The sequence below is a fragment of the Hemibagrus wyckioides genome, linkage group LG21, assembly GCF_019097595.1.
Source record: "Hemibagrus wyckioides isolate EC202008001 linkage group LG21, SWU_Hwy_1.0, whole genome shotgun sequence".
Taxonomy (NCBI): Eukaryota; Metazoa; Chordata; class Actinopteri; order Siluriformes; family Bagridae; genus Hemibagrus; species Hemibagrus wyckioides.
The window spans coordinates 3,266,505-3,293,588 of record NC_080730.1 but is presented as its reverse complement, the minus strand read 5'-3'; the positions used below and the strand labels follow the sequence as shown (position 1 = coordinate 3,293,588).

The 27,084-nt window shown below is 40.8% G+C and overlaps 2 protein-coding genes across 5 annotated transcripts in view; one reads left to right on the top strand and one right to left on the bottom strand.

Moving 5' to 3' along the window:
• mfsd4aa (major facilitator superfamily domain containing 4Aa) overlaps nt 1-11,670 on the top strand; it is a 15,427-nt gene extending 3,757 nt beyond the window's left edge. The window contains exons 3-10 of the mRNA XM_058373081.1: nt 55-294; nt 2,545-2,698; nt 2,842-2,957; nt 3,050-3,223; nt 7,462-7,609; nt 8,393-8,463; nt 8,550-8,670; nt 10,742-11,670. Coding sequence (XP_058229064.1) covers nt 55-294; nt 2,545-2,698; nt 2,842-2,957; nt 3,050-3,223; nt 7,462-7,609; nt 8,393-8,463; nt 8,550-8,670; nt 10,742-10,791 — 1,074 coding nt within the window. The 3' untranslated portion in view covers nt 10,792-11,670. The remainder of the gene's footprint in view (nt 1-54; nt 295-2,544; nt 2,699-2,841; nt 2,958-3,049; nt 3,224-7,461; nt 7,610-8,392; nt 8,464-8,549; nt 8,671-10,741) is intronic.
• elk4 (ETS transcription factor ELK4) lies at nt 7,604-27,084 on the bottom strand. Of its 4 annotated transcripts, none has more exons than XM_058373083.1 (7): nt 26,552-27,084; nt 24,743-24,957; nt 22,789-23,463; nt 21,485-21,679; nt 19,312-19,428; nt 17,607-17,742; nt 7,604-8,630 (listed from the first exon to the last, which is right to left on the bottom strand). In XM_058373083.1, exons 2-6 carry the CDS (start codon nt 24,947-24,949, stop codon nt 17,641-17,643), a joined length of 1,296 nt encoding a protein of 431 aa, XP_058229066.1. In that variant the 5' UTR covers nt 24,950-24,957; nt 26,552-27,084; the 3' UTR covers nt 7,604-8,630; nt 17,607-17,640. The 4 variants fall into 4 exon arrangements, with proteins under 4 accessions (XP_058229066.1, XP_058229068.1, XP_058229065.1 ...); XM_058373085.1 differs by having other exon boundaries at nt 8,513-8,633; XM_058373082.1 differs by lacking the exon at nt 7,604-8,630 and having other exon boundaries at nt 12,933-17,742.

The following is a 27,084-nucleotide window of genomic DNA, read 5'->3' as shown; positions in this document are numbered from 1 at the left end:
CCCAAGTTTAAATGTTGTTCCACTCTTTGTTTTTTCTGCTATTTTCCTCTCCAGGTGCTCCACTTCTTCATCGGTCTGGGTGCCTTGTTGAGCCCTCTCATCGCTGACCCGTTTCTGTCCGAAACCGACTGCATCTTAGGAAACACCACCATCAATACATCATCCACTATGAGGCACTTGAGGAACACACTGTCTGGCAGACACCTGCATAACGTGTCCCACATTACCATGCACACCGAAGGCGAAGTGGTCACCAACGTCTCCTACGCCTTCTGGATCATGGCCTTCGTCAATGTAAGTAAAGCCAATGATAAAAAGAAAGGAAGATGTGCTCAAACTGCTTGCTTGCGTGGATAAAATTGATGGATTTGAGGCTAGATCAGGGAAGATGGCTATTATGACTGTATGCCGCAGAGCAATCACTAGTGGTTTGCCTCAGGCCTCCAGGGTTAGGGCTTTGATTCCTGGTTTCTGTCTTGTTTGTGTATGGAGTTTGAATGTTCTCCCAGTGCTTAGGGGGTTTCCTCTGGGTTCTCCGGTTTCCTCCCGAGTCCAGACACCAGTCGTAGGTTGACTGGCATCTCTAAATTGTCCATATGAGTGTGATTGTGCCCTGTGATGGCCTGGCACCCCATCCTGGATGTTCCTGAGTTCCCTGAGATAGACTCCAGGTTTCTGGTTTGAGGCTTGATCAGGGAAGATGGATAGCATGACTGTATGCCACAATGCAATCACTAGTGGTTTGCTTCAGACCTCCAGGGTTAGGGGTTTCCCGGTCTCTGTCCTGAGTTTGCATATTCTCCAGTGCTTAAGGAGTTTCCTCTGGGTTCTCCGGTTTCCTCCTCAGTCCAAACAGAGGTCATAGGCTGATTGGCATCTCTAAATTGTCCGTATGAGTGTGACTGTGTCCTGTGATTGCTTGGCACCCTATTGTGGATGTCCCTGAGTCCCCTGAGATGAACTCCAGGTTTCTGCGACCTTGTGTAGGATCAGTGCTACAGAAAGTGGATGGATGAAGGATGGTAATTTTTTTGGAGATGTTGCCATCCTTGTAAAGGAACTTGACTATGACTAAACCTGCTTGTAACTAACAGCAGGACCTGATATTAGGTGTGTTCAGGACTTTTCAGGACTATTTCTTTGACACGTTTCAGCGAGGCACGACCGCAACTCTGAAGTGAAATGCAATTCAGTTGAGAATTAGGCTGAAATTCTTAAAAATAAATAAATAATTCATCCTTGATGGAGATCACGTGATAGCAGTGCACTGAAGCTTCTACTTTTCAGTGTGGCACGTTGTCTTCATGTCCTCATGGAATCTTCTGCATACCACGTGATAAATAATCTAATGGTGGCATCACTGAAAGCATCCTTAATTCTCATTGGAGATGAGCTTTTTCACACAGTTGTCAGTGGTGCCTGAGGAAGCAAGACTCTCTTAATTTTTTTTCAATCCTGAACTTTATTATCTGTTCTTTACTCAGACAAATAAGGAAGAGGTTTATAGAGTGTATAGAACATGACAAAATCCTGAGCCCCACCTAGTCTATGTAAACTATCTAAAGCACCTTAATCCTAGAAAAGCTTCTGGCTTGAAAGGTATGAAGATAAAGGTTTTCACAAACACGAGCATAAAATTTACCACCCATGGGCTTAAACAGGGGTTTCGAGCTCATTCTAAATAGCCTATGCATTTCTATGGTCTCTTAAAGGGCCAACGCACATTATTATTATTATTATTATTATTATTATTATTTTTTTTTATAAAATACACTTGATATCCCTTCTGTTGATTTAGAGCCCATATTATAGGTCGACTAGAACAATTCTAGGAAAGGACAGATGGTTCAAATGTTTGCACTATTAAGCCTTGATTAAACTTGTGATTTATTAAATATGTGTTCTGAATTGACAATTAAGAAGAATATGATGGGTTTTCAGTTTTTTCATCTTATTTATACATTTGAGGTGACGAAAAACAACAAGCGTTTCATCTCTGTGAGATGTGTAAAGTGGCTCTCTGTGTTCCAGGTCTGAAGGATGGATTGAACACAGGCATTTTATTATTTTTGCGAGTTGGTGCAGGTTAAATGAAACAAGGCAGCAGGCCTCGAGTTTGATACCTGCAGGCTAGAACAACCTTCAGCCCAATTTAGCACGAAAACACTAACTGTTAAACCCTTGTTTGCAAATCAGACGTGAAACAATTCTACAGAGTGCCACACAAGCAAACGTCCTCTCGCGGGTATTTACAGATTCTGTTTTCATTTGCACAATGCACCTCATTTACAAGTCTAAACAGTTGAGTTGAAGATTGAAAGCTAGAATTAGAAACCTGCTGTATAATTTTTGTGTTTGGAGTTTTGTCATGGTTTTACCTTTCCTTGTTTGCCATTTCTTTCCTTCCTTCCTTTAAGAGCGCTCGGTAATTTGAACCGAACAAAGTCTTGTTGAAAATAAACATCATGCAGCTCATTTGGGATTGGAATGAATTACAAATGTTTGAAAAGTGCTTCACTGCGCTCTCTTTCACTCTGCATCCAGCTTCCTGTTCCTATCGCTGTCCTGGTTCTGATGTATCGGGAGCAGCTGCTTCCGTGTTGCCCCGAGCCTAGTCCTCGTCTCCTGGGTGCAGTAAAGATGCAGAGGAACTCGGAGCAGGCTGACGTGGGCACAACCGAGCTGCAGGAACCGACAGGCAAGATCCAAGCACTAACTATGTCCACCTTTTTTTGTTCTGATTGGCTGCAAAATGTAGCCAAATAAATTAGAACGAAAGCGAGTAACGATTCCTAATAAAGAAACCGCTGACACTTAGCTCAGTTTTTGTTTTCTCTACAGGCCACATGGACATGCTAAACTGCCATAACCTCAGCAAGCTCAAAGGACTTCCTCCATCGTTCTTCGGGCTCCACGTCTTTGGAGGGATGGTGCTTTTCTTTTCCGATGGAATAGTGGTACGGAATACCGCTTCCGCACTAACAGACCTTGTTTCTGATTTGTCAGAAGTACTAGATAACTGATGAATCTTCTATCCTTTGCTCCTCAGGGGTCCTACACAGGCTTCGTTTACACCTATGCCGTGGCTCCACCCATGGCTCTGCCGCACAAGATGGCGGGTTACCTGACCAGCGTGTTCTGGGCAGCCATCACGGTGGGACGTCTGGCTTCCATCCCGCTGTCTTACCGCGTCAAACCAGTTCACTTGCTCATGTTTAACCAGGTAAGAGAAAACCTGGTTGGGGGGGGGGGTTAATGATACCCTGATAATGATAATGATGAAAACCCTGAGCCTTCAGTAGAGGCCTAGTCTCAACTAGTTGCCCTGTGAACCTTTCTGGTGTGCCTCTGGATTTGTTCATTCCAAAAAAAAAACATTTATTTGTTTACATCCCTAGTTTCCCCAATCTTATGGGTCAGAAGCCGTTACTGGGAACCGTTTCTGACTGGATGATGGGGTTAGTCATTGATGAATGTGTCATATTGTACTTTAGCCAGCTAATCCAGGCCTAACTGATTTGTGCTTGTTTGACGTTTGACTCATTTCAGCCTCATCGTAATTCCAGAGTTTGGAAATATTCTCCAGCCTAGGAATGTCTTGCGCAATGACACTTTTATACAATCATCAACTTGGAGATCCAGTTACAACTGTTTGTTTTAAGCAACAGGTCTGAGAGGAACTGTTTACAGAAGTATGTGACCTCAGACAATGATATCATTTTTCCGCCTGAAAAATCCTACTGAAAGACACTAGCAAGTGCACACGCGTTATTAAATGGATTCCTGCAGCCTGTAGAGTTTTATGGGATTTTCTACTGTGTAGAATCAGTGTACTTGCTCTAGGATTTCTCCACAATGTGAAAAGAAATCTGATCAGCTTTTGTCATGCTTTAGTTCAGCAGAATTATATCTAGCCCATAAAACTAGAACCAGTGTAATCATAGGCAAATTTTATGTATGTGCTAAAAACACTGTACAGTCAATATCAAATCTAATAACTATCTTGTCAGTTGAATATAGACGGAGGTACCATGAGGTAATTTTCAAAGTCAGTCAAAGAAGCTTTGTCACTTCAACCATATATAGCTGATGCAGTACACAGTGAAGTGAAACAAGGTTCCTCCTAGACCAGAGGTGCTACACAGTACACAGACAAAGTACAGTGACGCAGACAAACATAGAGCTAAACATGGAGATAAAACTCAGCTATACTTAAGGTGCAATCTTTAGTAAAAACTAGACAACAGAAGTGCACAGGATGACAAGACAAGACAGTGCAGACAAACATGTAGACCGACTCTGTGCAAAAGAATAGTGTTGACAGTGAGTGCAAATGTTAGTTACATGAAAACAGGATCAATATAAAGTGTAAAGTGACGTGTGCAAACAGGACAATTTTTGTGTGTCTGTGTCCAGCACAGTATAGTTCTCTCTTGAGCAGTTCTCAGGTGTGTGTGTCTGTGTCCAGCACAGTTCAGTTCTCAGTTTTTGTGTGTTGTGTGTGGTGTTTTTAAATAGAAATGACAGTGTTTTCTCCAATTTTCTTCTCTGGCAAAATTTTTAGCCTTTTTGCCAATGCAAAGAAATCGTCTTAAGGAACGTTTTCAATCAGTGAGTCTGATCTAAAATGAGTCCGTTGGCTTTCAGTGTGTTATAGACTTGTTTTTCCCTCTGTTGGAGAACCTTACACAGAATTTTACTCTAATCCGAGGTGCTTTTTAGATGAACAAGCACTTGGAGCATCTCAGAGAGCAGAAATGGGTTTGATATCAACGTTTACTTTGAAGATACAAACATTTGTGTGGAAGAAACCATTTTTGTTCATCTAGAACTTTTCTGTGGATAGATCAACCCTAGTTGTCTAGGGAAAAACAGAAATACTCATGAAACACTACAAATCCTTAAAGTCCGGAGTATCTACTTTCATTTGAGCTTCATATTAATCTCCACTGTGGATTGAGACACAACAAAGACACTTGATCATCAACATGGACTCAATAAAAACAGGAGGAAACTCTATTTCTTTTATAGGTCTCTTAGAAAAACAATCAGTTAAATAAACATGAACAAAAATGTAAATAAAAAAAAAAAAAAATTATAGAACAGATTTAATTCTTGGTTTTGAATTTTGTTGCTTTTTGAAAAAACAAAAGTTGAAAGATTAAATATTTATTTATTATATTTAAGATTAATATAATTAAACAATTATTTAATATGAATTAATACATTTTATACATTATTAAAATATATATTTTTTTTTTTGTTGTAAGATTTGACATTTTTATCAACTTTATGTCGATGTAAAATTCTTTGCAGTGTGAGTACAATATTCAGTTTTTAATTTTAGTTTATTTAAGTAGAAAAAGACACAGCAGTCCTAAACATTTATCCGGTCCAGTCTAATCTTTGATTGGCAGCTTCTCAAACTTCTTTCCTGCGAGGATTAAAACTCTGCAGCTTTTTTTTTTTTTTTGTGAAGTTTGTTTTGAGATGGGATTTGCACCATAAAACAAATCCAGCCATAAAACAAGGCACACATCTACATCCTTGTTCCTGCTGCCTCGGTCACATGGTACACTGCAGATATGTAGACTGCCAATGGCACAACCTGCAGGACTTTAGACGCTTCTTTGTGAAAGGTGTATCTTGTTTATGGAATAGCTGATGAGGTCATCGGGACCGACCGAGATACTGAACCGCTGATGGTTCCGCCTCTGTGTCGCAGTCCTGGGGTTGGTGCAAGTAAATCTGATTAGCAGAAGAAAGCAATGTTTATTGATTTTGGTCTGATTTTTGCTGAGAATTCATGAGTTGTTCTTTAAGGTGGTTTGGAACACATGGTGTGATGGCGGATTTCTTCAATTATTGATCTTTTCGTAAAAGCCGTTTAGCCCCCCTAAAAATTCTGCAATTCTTCATAAACTGTACACAAATACATGATCGCCTCAGTCCCCTTTAAATTTAATGAAAACCCCGTCTTTCAGTGCATTCTTCAATCCGCAGACCACGATGTCGCAGAGCAAGGATCAGAGGACGTGTGTGTGTGTGTGAGATCAGGAAGACTCGTATTTGGCTTGTTCAGTACTCAAATGTTCTACACATCTATACAATACAGTGGAATGCTGCAATAACTTTACCATCCTACCCTGTTAGTCAAACCTTTATTTTATACATTTTATTTTTTACTATTATACCCTCATTGGGGGCTGAGCCCCCCTTAAATGAAAAATCCTAGAATCGTCCCTGGGGGTGGCCACAATGCTTGGAGCACTGTAAGTTGGTTTAATTTTGAATATGGAGGATGATCTCCGAGTCTTCACTCACGACCTGTATTTATTTTGAATGTACTTGAGTGCCGAAAAAGTCTTTTCGCACGAGTTGGGTAGTGCACAACAGCACTAGTACATCCATAGCGGCCTTGGACAGCTGTGGGTATTCCCTCTTGACTGAAATCCAAAACTCAGCCAGCGTCTTGGAATTAAACACTGTCTTCAAGGATCGGTCGCTTGACAGTTCACTGTTTCTCGCTCACGGACCAGTTAATCCCCATGCATAGCCCGACTTATACCGACTATAGCAGCGGGTTTAATGAGGGTTTCCCCGATCGTGTGTGGCTAAGCCTGAAGCGAAAAAAATTACCTACGTGCACATCGTCGCAATGTTTAACATGGTGCTGTAAATTGATCTGCTACATCTGACGCTATTGCAGTGTCGTTAATCTGTCGTAATCGCGTCAGGGGTCGTGATTGAAGGGAAAGAAAATCGAAAGGCTCATGGCTTTTTTATTTCCTAGGTTTTTTTTAGTTATGGATAAATATTTCTAATAGTTTAAAAAGTTTATCTAATTTCTGGAAAACATCTTGCGAACCTGCCCCCCTGCGACCACTACTTTAATCCCTACTTTGCTGTAGACCTTTTGAACAAGCATAAAGTTTATGAAGTGTTTATGAACGAGACCGCAAAGCTCTGCTAAAATTCGCTCTAAAGTGTGTATGGCAAATGCTGGTTTTTTTTTTTTTTTTAACTGAAGTCTATTCCATGTATAAAAATGTGCTTAATTCATGCTTAATTTTATGATTTGAAGTCGAAATCTACATTAGCTAGTCTTCTTATGAATAAATGTCCACACGCTCGGGAGCGCGAGTAGGCTACGAGCATTCCCCCCCCCCCGAACTGACAGGATTTTCATGAATAACAGATTTCTCGCATGATCGTTTTTCATACAGAAAATTTTCCGAATATTTCCGTTCGTATCCAGCTTGAAAAATGAGGCCCACTGGAATCAGAGACAAAGTTCTGTGTGAGAAACTTTTATTAAAATCCCGTCCACTTTCTAAGCAATGATGTATTCCTTATTGTGTAGTGATTTTCTGTAATCACAGGCTGGAGAATCTTCTCATAGAACTGTATTGGGATCTTGTACAGTGTAATAATCATAATAATTTTCTTCTAATGTTGCAGGTGGGAGTGATAGTGACCCAGTTGCTTCTGCTCATCCTCTACAAAAACAGTGCCTTCCTGTTTGTCGGTACCTGCTTCCTGGGTCTGTTCATCAGCAGCATTTATCCGTGTATGCTAGCTTTCACGGAAGACCTCCTTGACTACAAAGGTAGTTACTTCATCATTATTAAGGATCTCGTGTTTAGGATGACGGAGAGGAGAGGCGGCTGACCGTGTCACCAGTGTTTACGCAAGGCTGTCCACTAAGATCACGGATATGTCAATAGGATGTACCATCCTTGGGCGCCTGAAATAAGTCTCGCCCCTTGCTTCTATCTGCATCACTGACCAGCGCGCAAGATCAAACCTATCAGCCATGCAAGACTGGCAGCTTTTTTATTATTTTTTTTAAAATTCAGGATTCATCCCCCCGGGCCTCAGACAGGGGACGCTACCTCCGAGCCGCTCGCTCGATCCATATTCAAGTAAATGATAATTGATCTCTTCGGAGCCAGTTTTATGAAGAGCCGAGGAATTAGCGCCGGCTCTGTGCAGCTAAAGTTTGAAAGACATTAATAACCTTCCGAATGCAAGTCTGGGCGAGTGAATAATCTCGTGATCCAGCGGAGAGAAATTAAAGCGGCATTAGTTCGTTCTCAACGGCTTCGACACGTTCCCTCCTGTCCAATTAATCTAAGCCCTCTTCTATTAAATTTTACGCCATCGTGAATCGTTCTCTTAGAAGTTTTTCGCAAAATACTCGAATACGCCCCCTCGCCTTCTGAATTACGGCGGAGACGCCAAGCTTTACACCATCCATTGCAACACGATAGGCTTCTTTGTTTTCCATAGATTAATGAAAGATTTAGTTGAAGAATTTCAGGGGTTTTTTCCTTGTGTCTCGTGACTCCATTGAAGATCTGTTGTCTTTTTTTTTTTTGTCGTCGTGAAGGTTGTGCCACTACGGTGCTCGTGACCTCCGCTGGACTGGGAGAGATGCTTCTGCAATTGCTGGTGGGATCGGTAAGGAAACGTCTCGGTTGGACGAAACCTTGACGCGACATTGACGCAACGTTTTCACGTCAGGTTTTTTTTTTCTTTTGTTCCAGGTGATCAACACACACGGCAGTTACAGCTTCATGTTGTTTGGGATGATCTTCGGCTGCATGGGCTTCACGCTCTTCCTGGCACTGCTTTTAGTTCAACACAGACACAAAAAGTATTTAGCAGGTATGACTGCTTGTGAATGCTTTACTGCTTTACTATGTTACTGAAAATTCACTTATTCTGTTGAATGTGTAATTAATAATAATAATGTTAATAATACTAATAATACATTTTATTTATAGACGCCTTTTTAGTCACTCAAGGTCACCGTACAAATTCAAACAAGTAATAAATAATAAAATGGCACTAAAACAATATTAAAAAAAACAGTGTTGCAATATGTGTTTAAGTCATTGTGTGGGGGTGTGGCAGCTTAGTGGTTAAGGTGTTGGATTACTGATCAGCAGGTTGTGAATTTGAATCCCAGGTTTACCAAACTGCCACTGCTGGGCCCCTGAGCAAGGCCCTTAACACAATTGTTCAGTTGTATAAAATGTGAGTTGCTCTGGATCTACCAGATGCCAGAATTGTAAATGTTTGAAAGTCTGTGTTGTAGTGTTTGAGTGTGGCCGCTAATTTGTTAGCCTAATGCTAATGTTTTGCTAGCTTGTTTAGGATTAGCGATCTCTGTCCAGTCTTGCTGTTAAGGTACACTGAGGGCAGCACGAGGAGTTTTCTGAAGCACCTTTGTTAGCGACACTCTTAGGTGGACACAGCAAAGTATTTCAGCTGACGCTATAGCAGAGCCGATAGAGCTCCGTATTAAAAAACAGATCCGTATCAGATCCTTTCTCAACCAATCACAAGACGTTTTTTCAAACGATTTAGCTGAAAGCAGATGATTGGATCAGAGACTACAAAGAAGGTGGAGCCTATTTTTCAAGGAGGAAAGAATTTAGACAGATTTCTGGCCATAGGAACATGGTTTCCTGTAGCAGATCCTTTCTCAGCCAATCACAGGCAGTTATGCAAATGATTTAGCTGAAGGCAGATCACTGGATCAGAGACTACAAAGATGCCCAAGCGTTAGTTGACTGACCAACCCCTACCCGTGATGCTACTAAAGGCATATGATGCATGTACAGAAAACTAGTAAACTAGCAATCATAGCAAAACCATGTCTTCTCATCATGCATGATTTTTATATTTTTTTTTTCGAATCCAGAAATCATGAGTGAGAGCTCCCAATTTGGAATATTAAGCACTTAATACTTCTCAATCTACTTTCAGTGTTTGTTTTTATTTGTTCGCTAATCAGTCTGAAAAAACGCTTTCCTACATCATATAGTGCCTAGCCTTCTGGCTAGCCTCTGATCCAGTAAACTGCCTTCATCAAAATCATTTGCATAAATGGCTTGTGATTGGCTGAGAAAGGATCTGAAACAGGAAACCAAGGTGCCAAATAAACAATGGCATTTCACTTAACCAGGCCAGAAATCTCTGAAATTTTTTCTACTTCAGATACTGCCTGAAATTCTTTGTAGCCTCTGATCTAGTGGATCCACCTTTTAGCTAAATCATTTGCATAAACAGCTTGTGATTGGCTGAGAAAGAATCTGATACAGGAAACCAAGTTCCTGAGTCCAGAAATCTGTCTAAATATTCTCCTCCTTGAAATAATGGCTCCACCTTCTTTGTAGTCTCTGATCCAGTGATCTACCTACAGCTACATCGTTTAGCAGTTTACATAACTGCCTGTGACTGGCTGAGAACGGATCTGATACAGGAGACCAAGCTCCTGAGGCTAGAAATCTCTGTCTAGACTCTTTCCTCCTTGAAATAAAGGCTCCACCTTCTTTGTAGTCTCTGATCGGGTGATCTACCTTCAGCTAAATCATTTGCATAACTGCCTGTGATTGGCTGAGAAAGGATCTGATACAGGAGACCAACTTACTGAGGCCAAGTTCTCTGTCTAAATATTCTCCTCCTTGAAATAATGGCTCCACCTTCTTTGTAGTCTCTGATCCAATCATCTGCCTTTAGCTAAATCATATGCATAACAGCCTGTGATTGGCTGAGACAGATCTGTATCAGATTCTTTTTTTTTTTTTAATATGGAGCTTTACGAGCTCTGCTAGTGTCTGCTGAAATATTTTGCGGTGTCCACATCTGGATCAGCTGACCAGAGAGATGACCTAAAGAACCTGAGGGAAAGGAAAAAATTAAGGTTTGCGTCTTGTGTGTCATTGGACAGCTGCTTCCACGGCCAGCGCTGTAGCAGAAAGATCCGAAGCTGAACACTGACCGGCTCGCTGACTCGCGGCACTACAAAAGGCGTAGTCAGACCGAACGGGACGGTCGGGTTCTGAGACCAGCAGTGAAGAGGACGAGACCAGACCGAGAAAGGATCCTCCTCAATGCCTGGACCTTTTACAGAACTGTAGATCCACCAAGACCAACGCTGATTCGTGGTTGATGGTGTTTATAGAGCAGTAGATGTAAGGTGGTGTACGTCTGGGGAAATCGGGGCTTTCTCTTCAGATTCTGCTGCAGTTGCTGCCAAAGGGAGGGGAAAACCTTCCAGGTTCCTCCTGTTTGGACGTGTCAGGTATGTGAGTTGGGCTAAGACTTGTTTCTGATTCTTCTGAAAACCTACGTTTCTACCGTCGCTGATTCCTTCTGATGTTTGTAAACTGATCTCTTGAGCTGGAAAGAATTAAACCGTCTAAATGAACAAATTCAGCATCAAACATGACGTTTTTTATTTGAAGGGGAAAACCAGGATGAGGAGGAGGATGATTGTATTTTTGTGGTTTATTAGATGACGATGCCATTGTTAATCACTGCTTGATAAAAAGGTTAAATGATTCTAACGTCCAGCAATGTGGCAATTCAACTCGGATGGGTCAGTGTAAGTTCTTGCGGTGTGTTTGAGTAGAATATAAAGCTTGTGGATAGTCCCCTTTCTTTTTCTTTTACAGGATTTCCAAAGATTTCCCAGAAAGTGTTCCTTTTGCAACATGATGCACTGGGAACTAGCGCAGTTTAAGTATGAAAGTATGACATTTTGGTTACTATCATGAAATTCTATTTTATTTTTTTATTTTTTTTTTGCTGTCCAGTTCTTGCCTCTGATTGGTCAGAGCAAACATTTTAATAGTAGCAGCATACACACACACTTCAACAGACATTTTATTTATTTATTTTTATTTATTTTATTTATTTTTTCACCATTATTTAACATTTATTCATGGAAGAATAAATTGCTAATTGTCTCCAGAATCATTGCTACATTTTTTTTTTTTTTTGGACAGTTTTTCTGGACTCTTGTGATTTCTCCAGTATGTGTGTGTTGTTTTTCATCTCATTAATGTCAAATGTGAGAAAAAGAGAAGCTTATTAAGAGGCATGACTGTTCATAGCTGTTTCAAACTTTGGAGCGCTCCTCTTTCTCCACACTAGTAAACACTGGGTCTGTAGCTCCGCCTACATCACACGTGACCTTTCGACGTGATTACGTAGTACGCAGTGGCGTGGATGCGCATCCCAGATCTAGTGCTAGACGAGTACTTTTTTTGTGGTTAAAAAGTATAGAATGTTTTATTTTTTTTATAGGACAATGACCAACGGTTTGTCTAGATAAGAGGCTTCTTCCTGGGCTGGGATGGAGGTTTAGAGCTTTATGAAGCTGCATTTAAACTGCATTCTGGAAGCCCAAACTCGCGGCCACCATTGAAGTCCACTATATGGAGAAAAATCCTGAAATGTTGACTGAAGAAAGAAAGACACGAACATCTTGGATGTCGAGGGGGTGAGGAAATTATCTGTAGATTTGTTCTGCAAGTGAACTACTTTAACTTGTCAACATTTAAACATAACTAAAAATGGATGAATAAATACGCAGTGTAGTGTGTAAACTGATCTACGGCGAATTGTTGAGGTATAAACAGAATAAAACGCTTGGGTACGTGTTGTGGGAAAATCATCAGCATCATGACGGGATCAGTGACTCATCACACCAACCCAGTGTTGATTACAGCACATACATCAGTGTTTTATTCCTCAATACAATCCAAGAATGTTTCTATTGTTAAGGTATGATTGTTTACGGATCAGCATCCAAAATTCCCAGAATAGTCGGAATTCCGGTCGCGTCACTCAGTGAATCGCGTTCCAATCATGGACGATATTTCAAATTTGTATACGATGAAACTAATAACATCAGCTCTTCCAAGCTTCATTACAAGTTTGCTTTCGTGTGCAGAAAGTCGTCTAGAGCAGTTTCTTGCAAACGCTTCCTCGCTCTGTGCTGCCTGGCTGCAGGCGTCTCGGGCCAAATCCGCGACCTCTGACTCCGAAGAAGCGTCTGTAGCGTGTATTTATATCCAGTGTAGTGCGATAAATTGCTGCAGTTTGCTAACTTGATAACAAACCTCACACACTGCTACTCTTTAATATTTCTCCTTTATTCAACATCCACAAGAGCGAACAAGCCAAATCCACAGCTGTAAACATTAACGTCAGGTGCCACGGATCTGCAAGATGGCGGGACGAACAAAAAAAGGAACAGCATTTACATGATATGTTTATAGGACTGGTCACTTATTGAGGCAGTGCTGAGGGCAACAATATCGTTTTTTTTCTCGCTGAATTTTTAAATTGTAGAGAAATTAAATTCTTAAGAAAATATCTTGAGGATAAATCGGCCATAAAAGAAGTAAATATAAAGATTTCTTAAAATGTAGCTGCATAGATTCCTCTTTTATAGTAGGGGAAAATGGCGGTATGCAGGTTTTATTTATTTTTCATTATTTTTTTATTTTAATCTGAACAAAATTGTTTCCAAAATTCGAAATCTAAGTGCCACCGAGAAATTTAACACTGAAAAGTTGTACACAAAAATATATATTACACAAGTTTTGGGAATGCTACAAAGGATTAAAAATAAAAATTAAAAATAAAATTAAAAAAAAAAAAAAGACCCGATTTTTAGAAAATCAGAACTAATCACCTAGAAGGTACAGATAATATTTACACACAAGCAGACAAACGTAGAAAAACTATACATAAATGTCAGCTCAAACGTTTTTGTTTTTGGTGGCGAGAAAATTGAAATATATTTCAATTACAAAGTATAAACGAAGAAGAATAAACAGGAAAGAATATAGAAGGGAAAAAAAATCCCAGTAAAATCCCATTTCACATCACACACACTAGGGGGTGTGTGTGTGCAGAAAATACACACTACTAAAGGGGAAGGGGGGGGCAAATACTTTTAGGAATGCTCAAGTATTAATTAGCAAGTAATAATTAGCTCTGGATTGATTTGGGAGGAAATCGGAGGTTGGGGGAAGTGGTGTACTTGGTTGCTGCTAGTTGTAGGAAAAGGGAAAGGAAAAAATAACACTGAAAAAGCCACAAAGTTTTTGCTTTTAAAAAAATAAACAAAGCATCGAAGCGTCATTTTCTAACTCTAACAAAGAGGTCCCTATTATCCTTAAACTATGCGTGTTTTTATTTTAAACACAATTACACGTTAAACCTCGTTAGCTGAAATAGTTAGCGTATGTTACAGCGACGTTCCTATGATTTCTGTTGAAGTTTGTAAAGTTTGTAGCTCTAAAGCACCGACGGCCAGAAAACTGACCCCTGAGAAACCTGGGGGGTGGGGTAAAGAAATAAAAAAATAAAAATGTTAAAAATAAAATGCAATTTCATCTCGTACGGCAGCACAAAATCGGATCCGCTTTTAAAATCAGATCTTTTATACTTTTTATAATTTTAAGACATTGTATTTCTATACAAAGCCCTTAATTCTGGACTTTTACAATTTGTAAAATACAATTTGATTTAGTCGGTTTGTTTAAAAAACATTTAGCATTTTAAAAGAAACCTTGTTGGATTTTTTTTCTTTTTCAATTCTTAGAATTACTACATAAACAGAAGCATTAAGAAACATTTCAGTAGCTAAAATTAGCTGATTTTATGATTTAGAAACATTTGTTTTTTAATGAAATTTAAAAATGATCTAAACTCTTTAGTTACTGAACTGTAAAAAATTAACTGTGAGGTAAGTTGTCGCTAAAATCAATTCTAAAACTGTAAAATAAATCGGTCTTTTTTTTTTTTTTTTACCTCGTTTTATCCCTCATTTTCATTATTTTTGTTTTATTTTGTTAAAATCTCCCTGGCTTGCCTGTGTATTTCTAATGCCCCTGTTCTTGAACTCTAACTGTTTTTGATTCTAACCTCCAGCTCCTGCACACACACTGCGTAAGTGCTTTGCTATTTGAAAGTATTTAACATTCCTGAGACTTGGTCTGAGATGCTAAATAATTTCCGCTTGGTTTGAATCTATTTCTCTGTCACGCATTCGACACCGAGCTTCAGGCAGATCGGCTCGGCGTCCGGCGGCGTGCGGCCTTCAGTCCAGTTCTGCCTTTGAATCGTGACTTGACGAGATCCGAATTGGACGCGACGGTAGAGGTAGGATTTTAAATGTGCAACGGTTCGATACGTGTTTCCTGGATTTCTGTAGGAGGTTGCTGGCTTTAATCTCGAATGCAGATATAAAGACAGAATAGAAATGTCACTACAGTGAATTTCAAATTTGCAAAATTTGATTTTGTAATTTTTTTTTTTTAAATGTTCTATTTTATAGAGACACGTTTCTCATTCCACGGAAACGAGCTGGGATTTACTGGTAAGTAAAACTCCAGGCTGTTTTATAAAAGAAACAAGTTGAATAATTCATGAAAAAATGCGAAATTTCACGAATACGACGCTACAATTTAATCCATAAACCCAATTCTGTAGTGTGTTAAAAATCCTAATCGGAATTTTTAGAATGGAATCTGCACAAAAGGTGAATTTTCTACACCTGATTATTAGAAATCTTGTTCGAACGAGTGTGCAAGGTTTGTTTGGTGTAATTCAACTACGAAACTTTCGCTTTTACAAAACGCGTTTTCTGTATAAAATTTAGATTATAGAGACGCATTTCTCATTCCACAGAAATGAGCTGGGATTTATTGGTAAGTAAAACTCCAAGCTGCCGTTTTTTTTTTTTTTTTTGTGTGTGTGAAAAGTAGTTGGGAATATTCTTGAGAATTTTTTGCGCCACTAGAAACTTGAATTTCGTAAATTTTATTTTAATTTGTTTGCATTTAAATTGATTTTATCTAGGGTTTTGCGCTCCATAGTTCAGTAGTCAGGCTGCAGAACCCAGTCGAGGCTCGCTCACTGATCAGCTTCCTTTACCAGAAATGACGTCATTTTTAGCTAAAACAAAACAGCAGACGAATCCGAACTCTGAGCCGAATTCATCTACGAACATAATTAGTTCATTATTGTTGATTGTAGCTCTCAAATGTTTGTGTGATGATTGAGTCTAAGTGTTTAAAATCCGCTAGCTAGCATATGAAGTATAAACCTGCTTGAAGTACCAGGACAGTAACGTACGATTAACATCTATGACGTATAAAACCCAATTTCTGGCCGCATACAAGTGAAATATTGGCGTCATCAGTGTCCCAACTGGCCCGCAGCACATACTGATCACTACCCAGGGAACGGATTGAGACGCAGCCGATTCTCAAATTCCTAAAAATACACGTTTTAAAATATTTGATGTTCAGGTAGTTTTGTGGCACAACACACTTTAAAATTAATCTAATTCGGGTTAGAGTTTATAAGTAAAAGTGAAGTGATCTGCCGAATCGAATCTGAACTCAGTACACTGAATTAGTGCCTGTTTACATTTGGACCATTTTAATGTTAAATTTCCATATCTTTTTAAAAGTTTATTTTAAAAAATAAAGGCATAAAAATTCTAAATCTCATTTCCAGACATTTTTCCCTTTCTAAACTATTTCTTTTTTTTTAATGTAAAATTACAAAAATAGCTGCTTCTTTTTTTTTTTTAATTTAAATCAGTTTTGACTCCTGAATTCACCTTAAAACCTCACCATATAGGAATCTTAATCTCTTTAAAAAATAGTAGGTTTGCTATAAACCCTAACTAACAGTGGATAGAAAAATAATCTGGAGGTTTAGAGTCCCCTGTGTCTTATTTGTTTTCCTGTAATCAAACTAGATTAAAATCTCTAAATATTTCTGAAGCGTTTTAAACCTCTGAGACTTTGAGAGTGCGTAAGTGCGTCATTGAGTGACTGATAAGAGCGGTCGTCTCAAGGTGCTTGTAGATTTATGGGAAGGTGCAAAAAATAAAATAATGAGGAGGAAAAGGTTTGTTTAGAACGTGTAGGTCGTCTCCCTCGAGGTACGGAGGTAAAGAAAAGAGAGACGATTATGTGTTATGATGATAAACTAGTAGGGCTGCATCGATACTGACGCTAGTGTGATAGTGTGGCTGTGGAAAAATATCAGGCAAGAAACTAATGTGAGGGAGTTTCTACAATACGACCTGATAAAACATCTGTATGCTGTTGAGCTATGTGAGGAAATGCCTCCCGTCAACCGTAGACATGAGTAAGGAGAACAGTTCTGATCCAGGATGTGAAGTCACTGGTGATTAACAAGCTGAAGGACTTTGACTCCAGGTGATTAATGGATGTAGCTCTATTCACTTTTTTCATTTAAATTCAACTAATTTTATGAAGATAACCTGTGTGTGTATTTAATAGTAATACATTTTTATTTATAGGCACCTTTCTAGTCACCAATAATCGCTATTTAAATCAGGGAAACGCAAACAGCGCTCACAATGTGACGTGTCGCTTGTACATCGGTATCGATGCATCCCTCCATTTAGTAAATCCCTATGCTGTGAGAACCTCTATAAAACAGACTCCTGAAGAAAGAAACAAACGATTAGTGACTCCCTGAACAACACCAACACACACAGCTGAGACGTTTACGCTAATCCTGACAATGGCTCGTCGTCCGTTTGAGCACAGAAAGCAGAAAGAGAACGGCATTGTGAACGTCCCTCCTGGAGGAAGATGAAGCGGATTTCCACCTGGAACGAAGGTCCTGAACTCTGGTCATCTGCATCACCAGGAGGGAGAATGTGGTGGACGGAGGGTCTGAGGCTTTAATACAGGGGAAAAAAGTGTCACGTGATGAGGATGCGTGTTTTCGTGTCAAGGCAAACCCACCCATCACGGCAGTGTCTTTCCTATATTTTATCCTCTATGTTTTCTGTGGGTCTGGAGACAGAGGGCCTGGTGTGTTGGTGCCGTCCAGATTGTGAACCGGCACCGAGAACTGGGTGGAGCTCAGGACAGACGGAAACTGCAGAGACGGAAGAGGCGAAGGTTTATACGTATAAAAAAAAAAATGAAGAATTTTTCCGTTTTGATCAAAAATTAATTTTCACGTTTTCTAATCGGCCAATCCCGATGCAAAAAATCGGACACATACAGGTCAAGCGCATCAGTTAATATCGATGTTTACAGAAAATCTGACCTCTGTGACTTTAATTGTGGCCTAGACGTTGGAGTTGGGCTGGTTTGAGTATTTCATAACTGCTGAGCTGGAATTTTCACAGAATGGTGTGAAAAAGGGAAGCAGCCAGGAAACAACCAGGAAGAACAGTACCTCGATCACTCTTTACAGCCATGCCAGTAGAACTACATCTACACTAATCTGGATATATTTGCAGACGTGTTTGTCTAAAAACGCTCCGTGTCCACATTATCATCCACACTGGAACGTCTGAAACCGCTCTCGTCCCTGTACTGCGCGAGTATGACGCTTCGTCCTGCGTCATTTCCTGTGAGTTTCTACGATAGGACCTCATAAAACATCTTTACGCTGTTGAGATAGGTGAGAAAATACCCACCATTATCTGTAGACGTGAGTGAGGAGAACAGCTCTGATCCAGGATGTTGTTCATTAACTAGCTGCAAGACTTCTGTCTGGCATTTATTTGCTTTCTGGCTCTTTGAAATGTTGTGGCAATATGTTGAGGAAATTAGCTGAATTGGTCACATGACTAAAAAAGCGTCATCGTTTTAGAAGACCTCAGTTTTCACAGTCCACGCTGAGACACGCGTTTCCATTGTGCCGTCTCGGTGTAGACGGAAGCCCAAAGCGGATAGAAAAATGTGTTTTAAATGAAAACATGTTTGAGTGGACATGGCCTCAGCTGCTGAAGCACATTTAAATCCTGAATGTGAATGAGCTACAACAGCAGACGAACACATCCGCTTCCTCTTCAGTCGGCCAAGAACAGAACTCTGAAGCCATCATGAGCACAGACTCGCCCCAAACTGCACATGGTCTTCTTTCAGTGTCTTTCCTCTGTCCAGTTTCTGTAAGTCTGTGCTCCTGACCGTGAAGGAACCTGATCTCTTGCTGTTGTAGCCCATCCACATTCGCTGTGTTGACATGCTTTTCTGCTCACCACGGTTGATTATTTGAGTCACTATAGACTTCGTATCAGCTCTGACCACTCTGGTCATTCTCTTCCCCTTAACAACAAAAAGTTTCTGAAATCCTCAACCCAGCCCATGTGGCCTGTGACAGCCATGCCACGGTGAGAGTCACAGAGATCAGACATGTTTGATGTGAACATTAACTCTTGACCAGTATCTATGATTTTATTCATTGTGTTGCTGCCGTGTGATTGGCTGATTAGATAACTGCAGTAAGGCAGCTAGACAGCTGTTCCTAATAAAGCTGATGGTAAATGTACTTACTTACTTATGTGCATTTTTTTTCCTAAACCTCAGTGGGGGTCAAACAATATACAGGAATACTCCCAGACATTCTAGCTCTTTCTATTTTAAAAATGGAACAAACAGCGCTCACGCTGGACGAGTGCGGACGATGGATTAACAACAGGGTGTAAAGACTCACCTGAAAGAGCGTGTGCGCCCCTTGTCTCCGGGCCGGGCTGATGGGCGCGACGGGACTGAGCGTGCTCCAGAAATGGATGTTCGGGAGCAGAGGACTCGGTGTGAGCAACAACGGCGTCTAGGGGAAAACAAATAACAGCTAATCAGCTGTAATGCTTACTTTACCTACTGTTAAGCCGTAATGTTTACTTTAATGTATACAGTCATTCAGGTTAATAGCTTTAAATAATCTCTATAAACAAGAGGAATGTGAAAGTGCAGGATGTCCTCATGTTTGTACACTATGATGGAGCTGAACGCTGGATTCTGATTGGTCAGAACATTTAGCTCTAACAAAAGTACAGTTTTTTTTTTTTTTTAAATAGTGCTCTAATGAAACAGATTTTAAAAACTTATGTGATTAACGTTTAAGGAACATTTCCCGGTTTCTCTATAACAAGTTGCATTTTTATTCTTATTTTTTGAAACATTTATAGCTGCCATAATGCAAGTTAAAACAAACAAAACTTTCTATTGTGGATATTCATTACCATTAAATGTACCTCTTCATGGATAAAAAAAAAAAACTATCATTCTTTAATAAATAAAGAAATGATGGAGTGGTATAAAAGGAATAAAGCGGTACATCACATCATCCTGTTGATTATTTTCTAATTAAAGCATTTCACTTAAACTTTCAGCAAAAACTAATTTTTTCTTTTTAAAAATCCATTTTTAAGTATTCCTTTAAGCACAAGCTTCTTTCTCTACATTAACCTCAATGTCTGAATATCTGATGCAATACAACACAATGACAAATATCTAACAATGTTTAGTTAACGCAAAAAGCAGCGATACGTGATTAGTGTTAGAAAGCAGAGGAAGCCCACCCAGGCGCGAGGACTCCCCGCAACACAAAAAAAAATCCAAAATGATACAAGCCCTCATCTGTCACGTAACTAAAAACGATGGCTGAGGGACAGCTGAGCGTCGTCATCTGGAGCCGAGCCTATATCTGATCATAAAATCAGCCATTGTGTGGCCTTAATGAGGTCATCCATCAAAGCACCGTTCAACCAAACCTCATCAGGACCCAGTGGGTGCGAGAACCCGCCCGTGCAGCCGCTTTCACTGCAACAATAACCGCTGACGCTGGTGCGTTACTGCCATCTACTGACCAAATAACAAAAAACAGAGTGGAAAAAACTAGTCCCTGTTATTAACAGAAAGCTAAATGGGGAATATTACAGCCTCCAGAAATGTCTGTTCTGCAGTGGTCTGGAAAAACCCTCAGATGGTCAACTTTGGAGTTTAGAAATGAACTGAAACTGAAATATCGTTCCTGTTTCTTTACAATTCCACTGCATTTACAAAGAGACCTGACTTGGATTATCCACATCATCCATCAGTCTCTTGTTGAGCAAAATGTTAACTGAATGAATATATGCCGATCAGCCATAACATTGTAAGCAGGGAGAGGTGAAGTGAATAAGACTGATGAGCTCCTCATCATGGCACCTGTTAGTGGGTGGGATATATTAGGCAGCAAGTGAACATTTTGTCCTCAAAGTTGATGTGTTAGAAGCAGGAAAAATGGACAAGCGTAAGGATTTGAGCGAGTTTGACGAAGGGCCAAACTGTGATGGCTACACCACTGTCTATGTGAAATTTGGAGCTGAACAAACACATTTTTGACACGTGTCTAGTACCAAAACCTGCATTTGTGTGACATGAGCACATTATGAAACTTCGGCGAGTTATCGACCGATGGAGCCGAGCGTTTGGGTTACAGGATTGTTTTCAGTGCAACAGAACAGAGTGGAGTAATGAAAGCATGATGAATGAAAAAAATAAATAAAAATCACAGCGGAAGATTGAAGCACACTGAAGCTAAATACAGCGAGGGAACTGGTCAGTGCACAAATCTGATGACCCGATAAAGCTGAAATAACCAAACTAATTTATTATTTGTTTATTTTAGATAGTTAAAGTACCAAAGCTGAGGATGAGAATGGCGCTGACATGGTTACTACCGTCTTTAAATACCACAATAATAAAGATGCTATACAGCATTGTAGCCACTAGGTGTCAGTACTGTCTTCTAAGAAAGAGCACTATCACCATCAAAGTTCAACTTCATGGTCTGGTCCACACCACCACCACTACGACACCACTGAGGATGGAGGGATACAGACCTGTAGGAAGGCCGGCGTTAGAGACGCTGTAGGGAGCGACGGGCTCGACAGGTTGAGGGGACTCAAGTCCGAGCTGCTCACCAGCACCGTGGGCATGAGCTCCAGCCCTCGAGGCTTCTTCGAATTTTTGCCACTCTGACTGCGGCTCAGGGACAGAGACAGGTCTGAAGAATTGGATTCAGACGAAGGCTGGAACTGGGATAGTGCACAAAATTCAGCAATTATGGAAGGAGACTGCAGTGTCAGTGCACTGTTACAGGTAACTTTACACCTTCAGGACAGGAATTAATGCTTTTTGGTTTCTTGAGAACTTGGTGAGGGAACGACTGTTTTATCTGCTTTAACGTACATAACATTAAAATCTAATATGTTTCACCGCATTATATGATCATTTGATGCTACCAGATCTCAAATAAAATCTATTAAATATTGTGTGAGGACAGAACATCACATCTTACAACCAAAAAATTGTCTGATGTCTTGATACACTATATTGTCAAAGTTTTGGGACACCCCTCCAAATAACTGAATTCAGGTGTTGTTTTTCAGGGGTTGGGCTCGGCCCCTTAGTTCCAGTGAAAGGAACTCTAAATGCTTCAGCTTCATACCAAGACATTTTGGACAATTTCATGCTTTGTGGGAACAGTTTGGGGATGACCCCTTCCTGTTCCAACATGACTGCACACCAGTGACCAAAGCAAGGTCCATAAAGACATGGATGAGTGAGTTTGGTGTGGAGGAACTTCACAGAGTCCTGACCTCAACCCCATAGAACACCTTTGGGATGAATTAGAGTGGAGACTGTGAGACAGACCTTCTCGTTCAACATCAGTGCCTGACCTCACAAATGCACTTCTAGAGGAATGGTCAAAAATTCCCATAAACACACTCCTAAACCTTGTGGAAAGCGTTCCCAGAAGAGTTGAAGCTGTTATAGCTACGAAGGGCGGGACAACTCCATATTACATTCATGTGTATGTAAAGGCAGATGTCCCAAAACTTTTGGCAGTATAGTGTATCTTTTTACAAATGCCAATATTAGCGCACATTTATGCCTTTAACTAGAAAAAGCTACAACTTTATCGTTTTATCCTCTTCTGTAGCGTGTATGAATTGTTTTCCTTTACTAAATAGATCCCTCACTGCTAATTTTCTCAACACAAAATTGAGCTTTTTAAGACTTTTTCATTTCTTACAGTTCTTAATTATGGCATAAACATCTCTGTAAAATTCTCCTAGCAAATATTATTAAAATAAAAATGCATACACACATTTATATTTGTGAAAGTATTTGTGGACTTCACCTGTAGCTGCAGCTCTGTAGGTTGAGAGGAAACTGACTCTACGTCCGTGTCAATGATCAGCTCCTTGGAGTCGGCGAGAGTGCTGGGAGACGGCGATGGACATCCCAGAGAAGGAGAAATCCCTGAGAGGATGATGCTCATCGGTGCGGCGTCGCTACCAGAGTTCACCTCGAGCGGCGTGGTGGGAGTGAGCTGCTCTTCCTCAGGCTCTGACATCGTGGGCTGCACAGGCTGCGTGGGCGGAGTCAGCTTGTCCGCGGCTCTCTGCGTAGGTGCTCTGGTCGGAGGCAAAGTCCCGAATTTGATGACCGACGGAGGTTGCATGGCGTCCTTCTTCTCAGCCATCTTCTCTCCAGGGTTTTCCATCTTGATGGACTTGAAGAGCTGCGTTCCTGCCTGGAGAGAGGTCAGCGTGAAGGATGTGTACAGACCTGAGTGGATGTAGTCGTTCCGGCCGGACGATTTGGACTGGCTCGGAGCTGTGCTGCCTGATTTGAAGGTGTCCTTGGTTGCTTTGTTGCTGGTGGGTTGCACTTTGTTTGGTTGCTGCTCGGGAGAAGGAAGAGGACTTGCTTCGGCTCCCTCGGCTCGGGATGCGTAATCGGCATTCAAAATGTCCGGGTAGGAGACGAAGCGATACACAAACTTCTGGCCGTTTACTTTCTTAATGATGTTCTGGGTGAAGGGAAAAAAAACATTTACACAGAAGAGAAGCAACTTTCTACATGGATTTATGTGGACATGAATAACTGATGAATAATTAAAAGACTGTGCCTCGGCTGTCACTGTGTATATTTTCTCTCTGAACAGTGTTTCCAGACATACACTATATTACCAAAAGTTTTGGTACACCCCTCTAAGGGTTGGGCTCGGCCCCTTAGTTCCAGTGAAAGGAACTTTTGATGCTTCAGCATGCCAAAACATTTTTGGACAATTTCATGCTCCCAATTTTGTGGGAACAGTTTGGGGATGACCCCTTCCTGTTCCAACATGACTGCACACCAGTGCACAAAGTAAGGTCCATAAAGACATGGATGAGTGAGTTTGGTGTGGAGGAACTTGACTGGCCTGTACAGAGTCCTGACCTCAACCCCACAGAACACCTTTGGGATGAATTTGAGCGGAGACTGTGAGCCAGGCCAAAACTATGACGTCTGCCTTTACATGCACATGAATGTAATATGGAGTTGTACCGCCCTGTTCTGTCAGGTTGAGGTCAGGCCAGTCAAGTTCCTCCACACCAAACTCACTCATCCATGTCTTTATGGACCTTGCTTTGGTCACTGGTGGGCAGTCATGTTGGAACAGGAAGGGGTCATCCCCAAATTGTTCCCACAAAGTTGGGAGCATGAAATTGTCCAAAATGTCTTGGTATCAAGTTGAAGCATTAAGAGTTCCTTTCACTGGAACTAAGGGGCCGAGCCCAACCCCTGAAAAACAACACCTGGAGGGGTGTCCCACTAATATAGTGTAATACACCCAGCTGGCGATACAGGAGTTACTGTGTATTATGTCTTATAAACATTTAATACCACAGAACTACTGCAGCAGGAATCACTGAACCTAACACACAGTTTCTCGCTTCTCTGACCAGCTACACTACGGCTTTTAACATATAGAGTTTTTCCATATAGTGATTTGTAAAGGTTGCACAGAATCGCTATGATTATACTTTATAAACAAATGATCTGTACAACAATCCTGTCAATAATTGGTCATCGCAATAACGATTATACTCTGTACTCCTCTGCAGGAGTTCAAGCATCACCATGGCAACCTGTTTCAGACTGGTTTCCTACTTTAATTTTTTGCCCTTGCTTCGTTCTCTCGCTAATTAAAAGCTTCTTCTGAAATTGATTCGGCGTCCTAACTGGTGGAAACGCGAGCGCTCGGCTTGTCATTAGACTAGCAAACGATTCCTCGCTAACCGTGACTGTCGCGTGCGAGTACATACCTTGTCGTAGTAGTAGCGCAGGGCTCGGCTCAGCTTGTCGTAGTTCATGCTGGGTTTGTTCTTGCGGGCGCCCCACAGCTTGGCCACCTGCTCGGCCTGCAGCAGCTTGAACTCGCCGTCCTCATTGGTCCAGCAGATGAGCTGCTTGCTGCCCGGGTCCAGCAGGAGCTGCAGCAGGAACTGCCACAGGGTCACTGAGCTGTCCATGCTCTCCTCTAGCGAACAGGAAAATTACATATAACATTATAATACTGTGCACTAGAACCAGGAAGTGGAAACTGTGGTTAGCTATTTCGAACAATCTGCAGAAAATGTGGCTGTTTTATCGCCATGTTCATCAGTCAGACTTTCAGTTCACGCTCAGGTCACTGAGTGGGATTTAAAAATTTATGTTTTTTTAATCCAAGCACCTTGGAGTTTTCATCACCACATCCTCCTGGATTTCTCCTTTCAGGAAAGAGTTGCTTTAAAAAGCCAGAACCATCCCCGTATCAGTGTACACAGGCTTTCTCCATAATACACAGCAATTACTTCAACCTCACTAAAATTAATCAGATCATTATTACACTAAATTGCCTAAAGTTTAGGCACACCACTACAAATCACTGAATTCAGGGGTTGGGGTCGGCCAATGCTCTTAATGCTTCAGCTTCATACCAAGATATTTTGGACAATTTCATGCTCTTTGTGGGAACAGTTTGGGGATGACCCCTTCCTGTTCCAACATGACTGCCCACCAGTGACCAAAGCAAGGTCCATAAAGACATGGATGAGGGAGTTTGGTGTGGAGGAACTTGACTGGCGTCCTGACCTCAACCCCATAGAACACCTTTGGGATGAATTAGAGCGGAGACTGCGAGCCAGGCCAAAAGTTTTGGGACGTCTGCCTTTACATGCACATGAATGTAATATGGAGTTGTCCCGCCCTTTACAGCTATAACAGCTTCAACTCTTCTGGGAAGGCTTTCCACAAGGTTTAGGAGTGTGTTTATGGGAATTTTTGACCATTCCTCTAGAAGCGCATTTGTGAGGTCAGGCACTGATGTTGGACGAGAAGGTCTGGCTCACAGTCTCCGCTTTAATTCATCCCAAAGGTGTTCCTTTCACTGGAACTAAGGGGCCGAGCCCAAACCCTGAAAAACACCACTTGAACTCAATGATTTGCAGGGGTGTCCCAAAACTTTTGGCAACATAGTTGTAAATGTGATGCTTCGAAAATAATTCAAATAGACAACTAAAGACAGTTATACATACTATTCTTTTTATGTTTGGACTATTTAGTTAATCTAGCTATCTAATATGAGTTAATAAAACTAGCATAAACGGACACGGCGCAAACTACTGCGACCAAAGTTCACTGGCTAGTTAGCCACATAGCTAGCGACCCAGCACCACTATTAACCACGTATTGTTCCTAAGCGCGTAGTAAAGCTGACAATTTTGTATAAGAAAACAAAACAAAACAAACACCGAGTGCACGTGAGCTTTCGGTTTTCAAACAACCGGTCAGCTAGCTAGCTAGCTAACACTTAGCGCGCGAGCTAAGGTAACTCTTGCTAACCTAGCTAGCTTCCCAGATCAACAAAACTAGCTTTAGCTGCACGATATTCGCCGAAACAAGCGCTAATATTTATTTAGTTTTAACATCTAGGGCGAGTGGATAAATTGGGACAACATACGTCGAATGGAGACTAGTTAACTAGTTAGACAGCTAACTAAATAGCTCACCTTGCTAGCTAGGCTAAGTTAGTTTATAAACATTGCGCTCATTTTTTTTTTTCATCACTACCATCTTCATCTTCATCATACCTGCCAAATTCGATCCATCCAAAATATCTAATATCTCACGTCGGGAAAAAAATAATAATAAAAGCAGCCTTCAAGTCATGTAAAAGATTAAAACTTCGTAAGGATTATTTTAGTTTTAATCCCATCTCCATGTTGTTGTTTTATTTTTTCCTCAAACCAAAAACAGGAAGTCTGCGTTTCATTCCTGTACTGAAGTAAAGCCGCGGCTTGGGCTGTATCTCAATTTCCTTTACACTCCCTACACATAGGGCATAAAGTAATAGCCTCTAGCGACCTACGAAGTGCACTACATTTCAATCCTTTGCGGTATTTAAGACGCAACCCACGGCTAGCGCTATAAATGTATGGGGAAAATTGTTGAAAAGAAAACATTGAAAAACAAAGTTAGGGGATAACACTAGTTCGAAATGGATGTGTGTATTATCTGTGATAAAAAAAGTGAAACTAATCGAGAGGATTGTATTGATATTTGTCAAGTCTTTTCAGGAGAAAGTTGCCGAGCGCCGCTCGATTGAAGTCGCTGTCGCCTGATG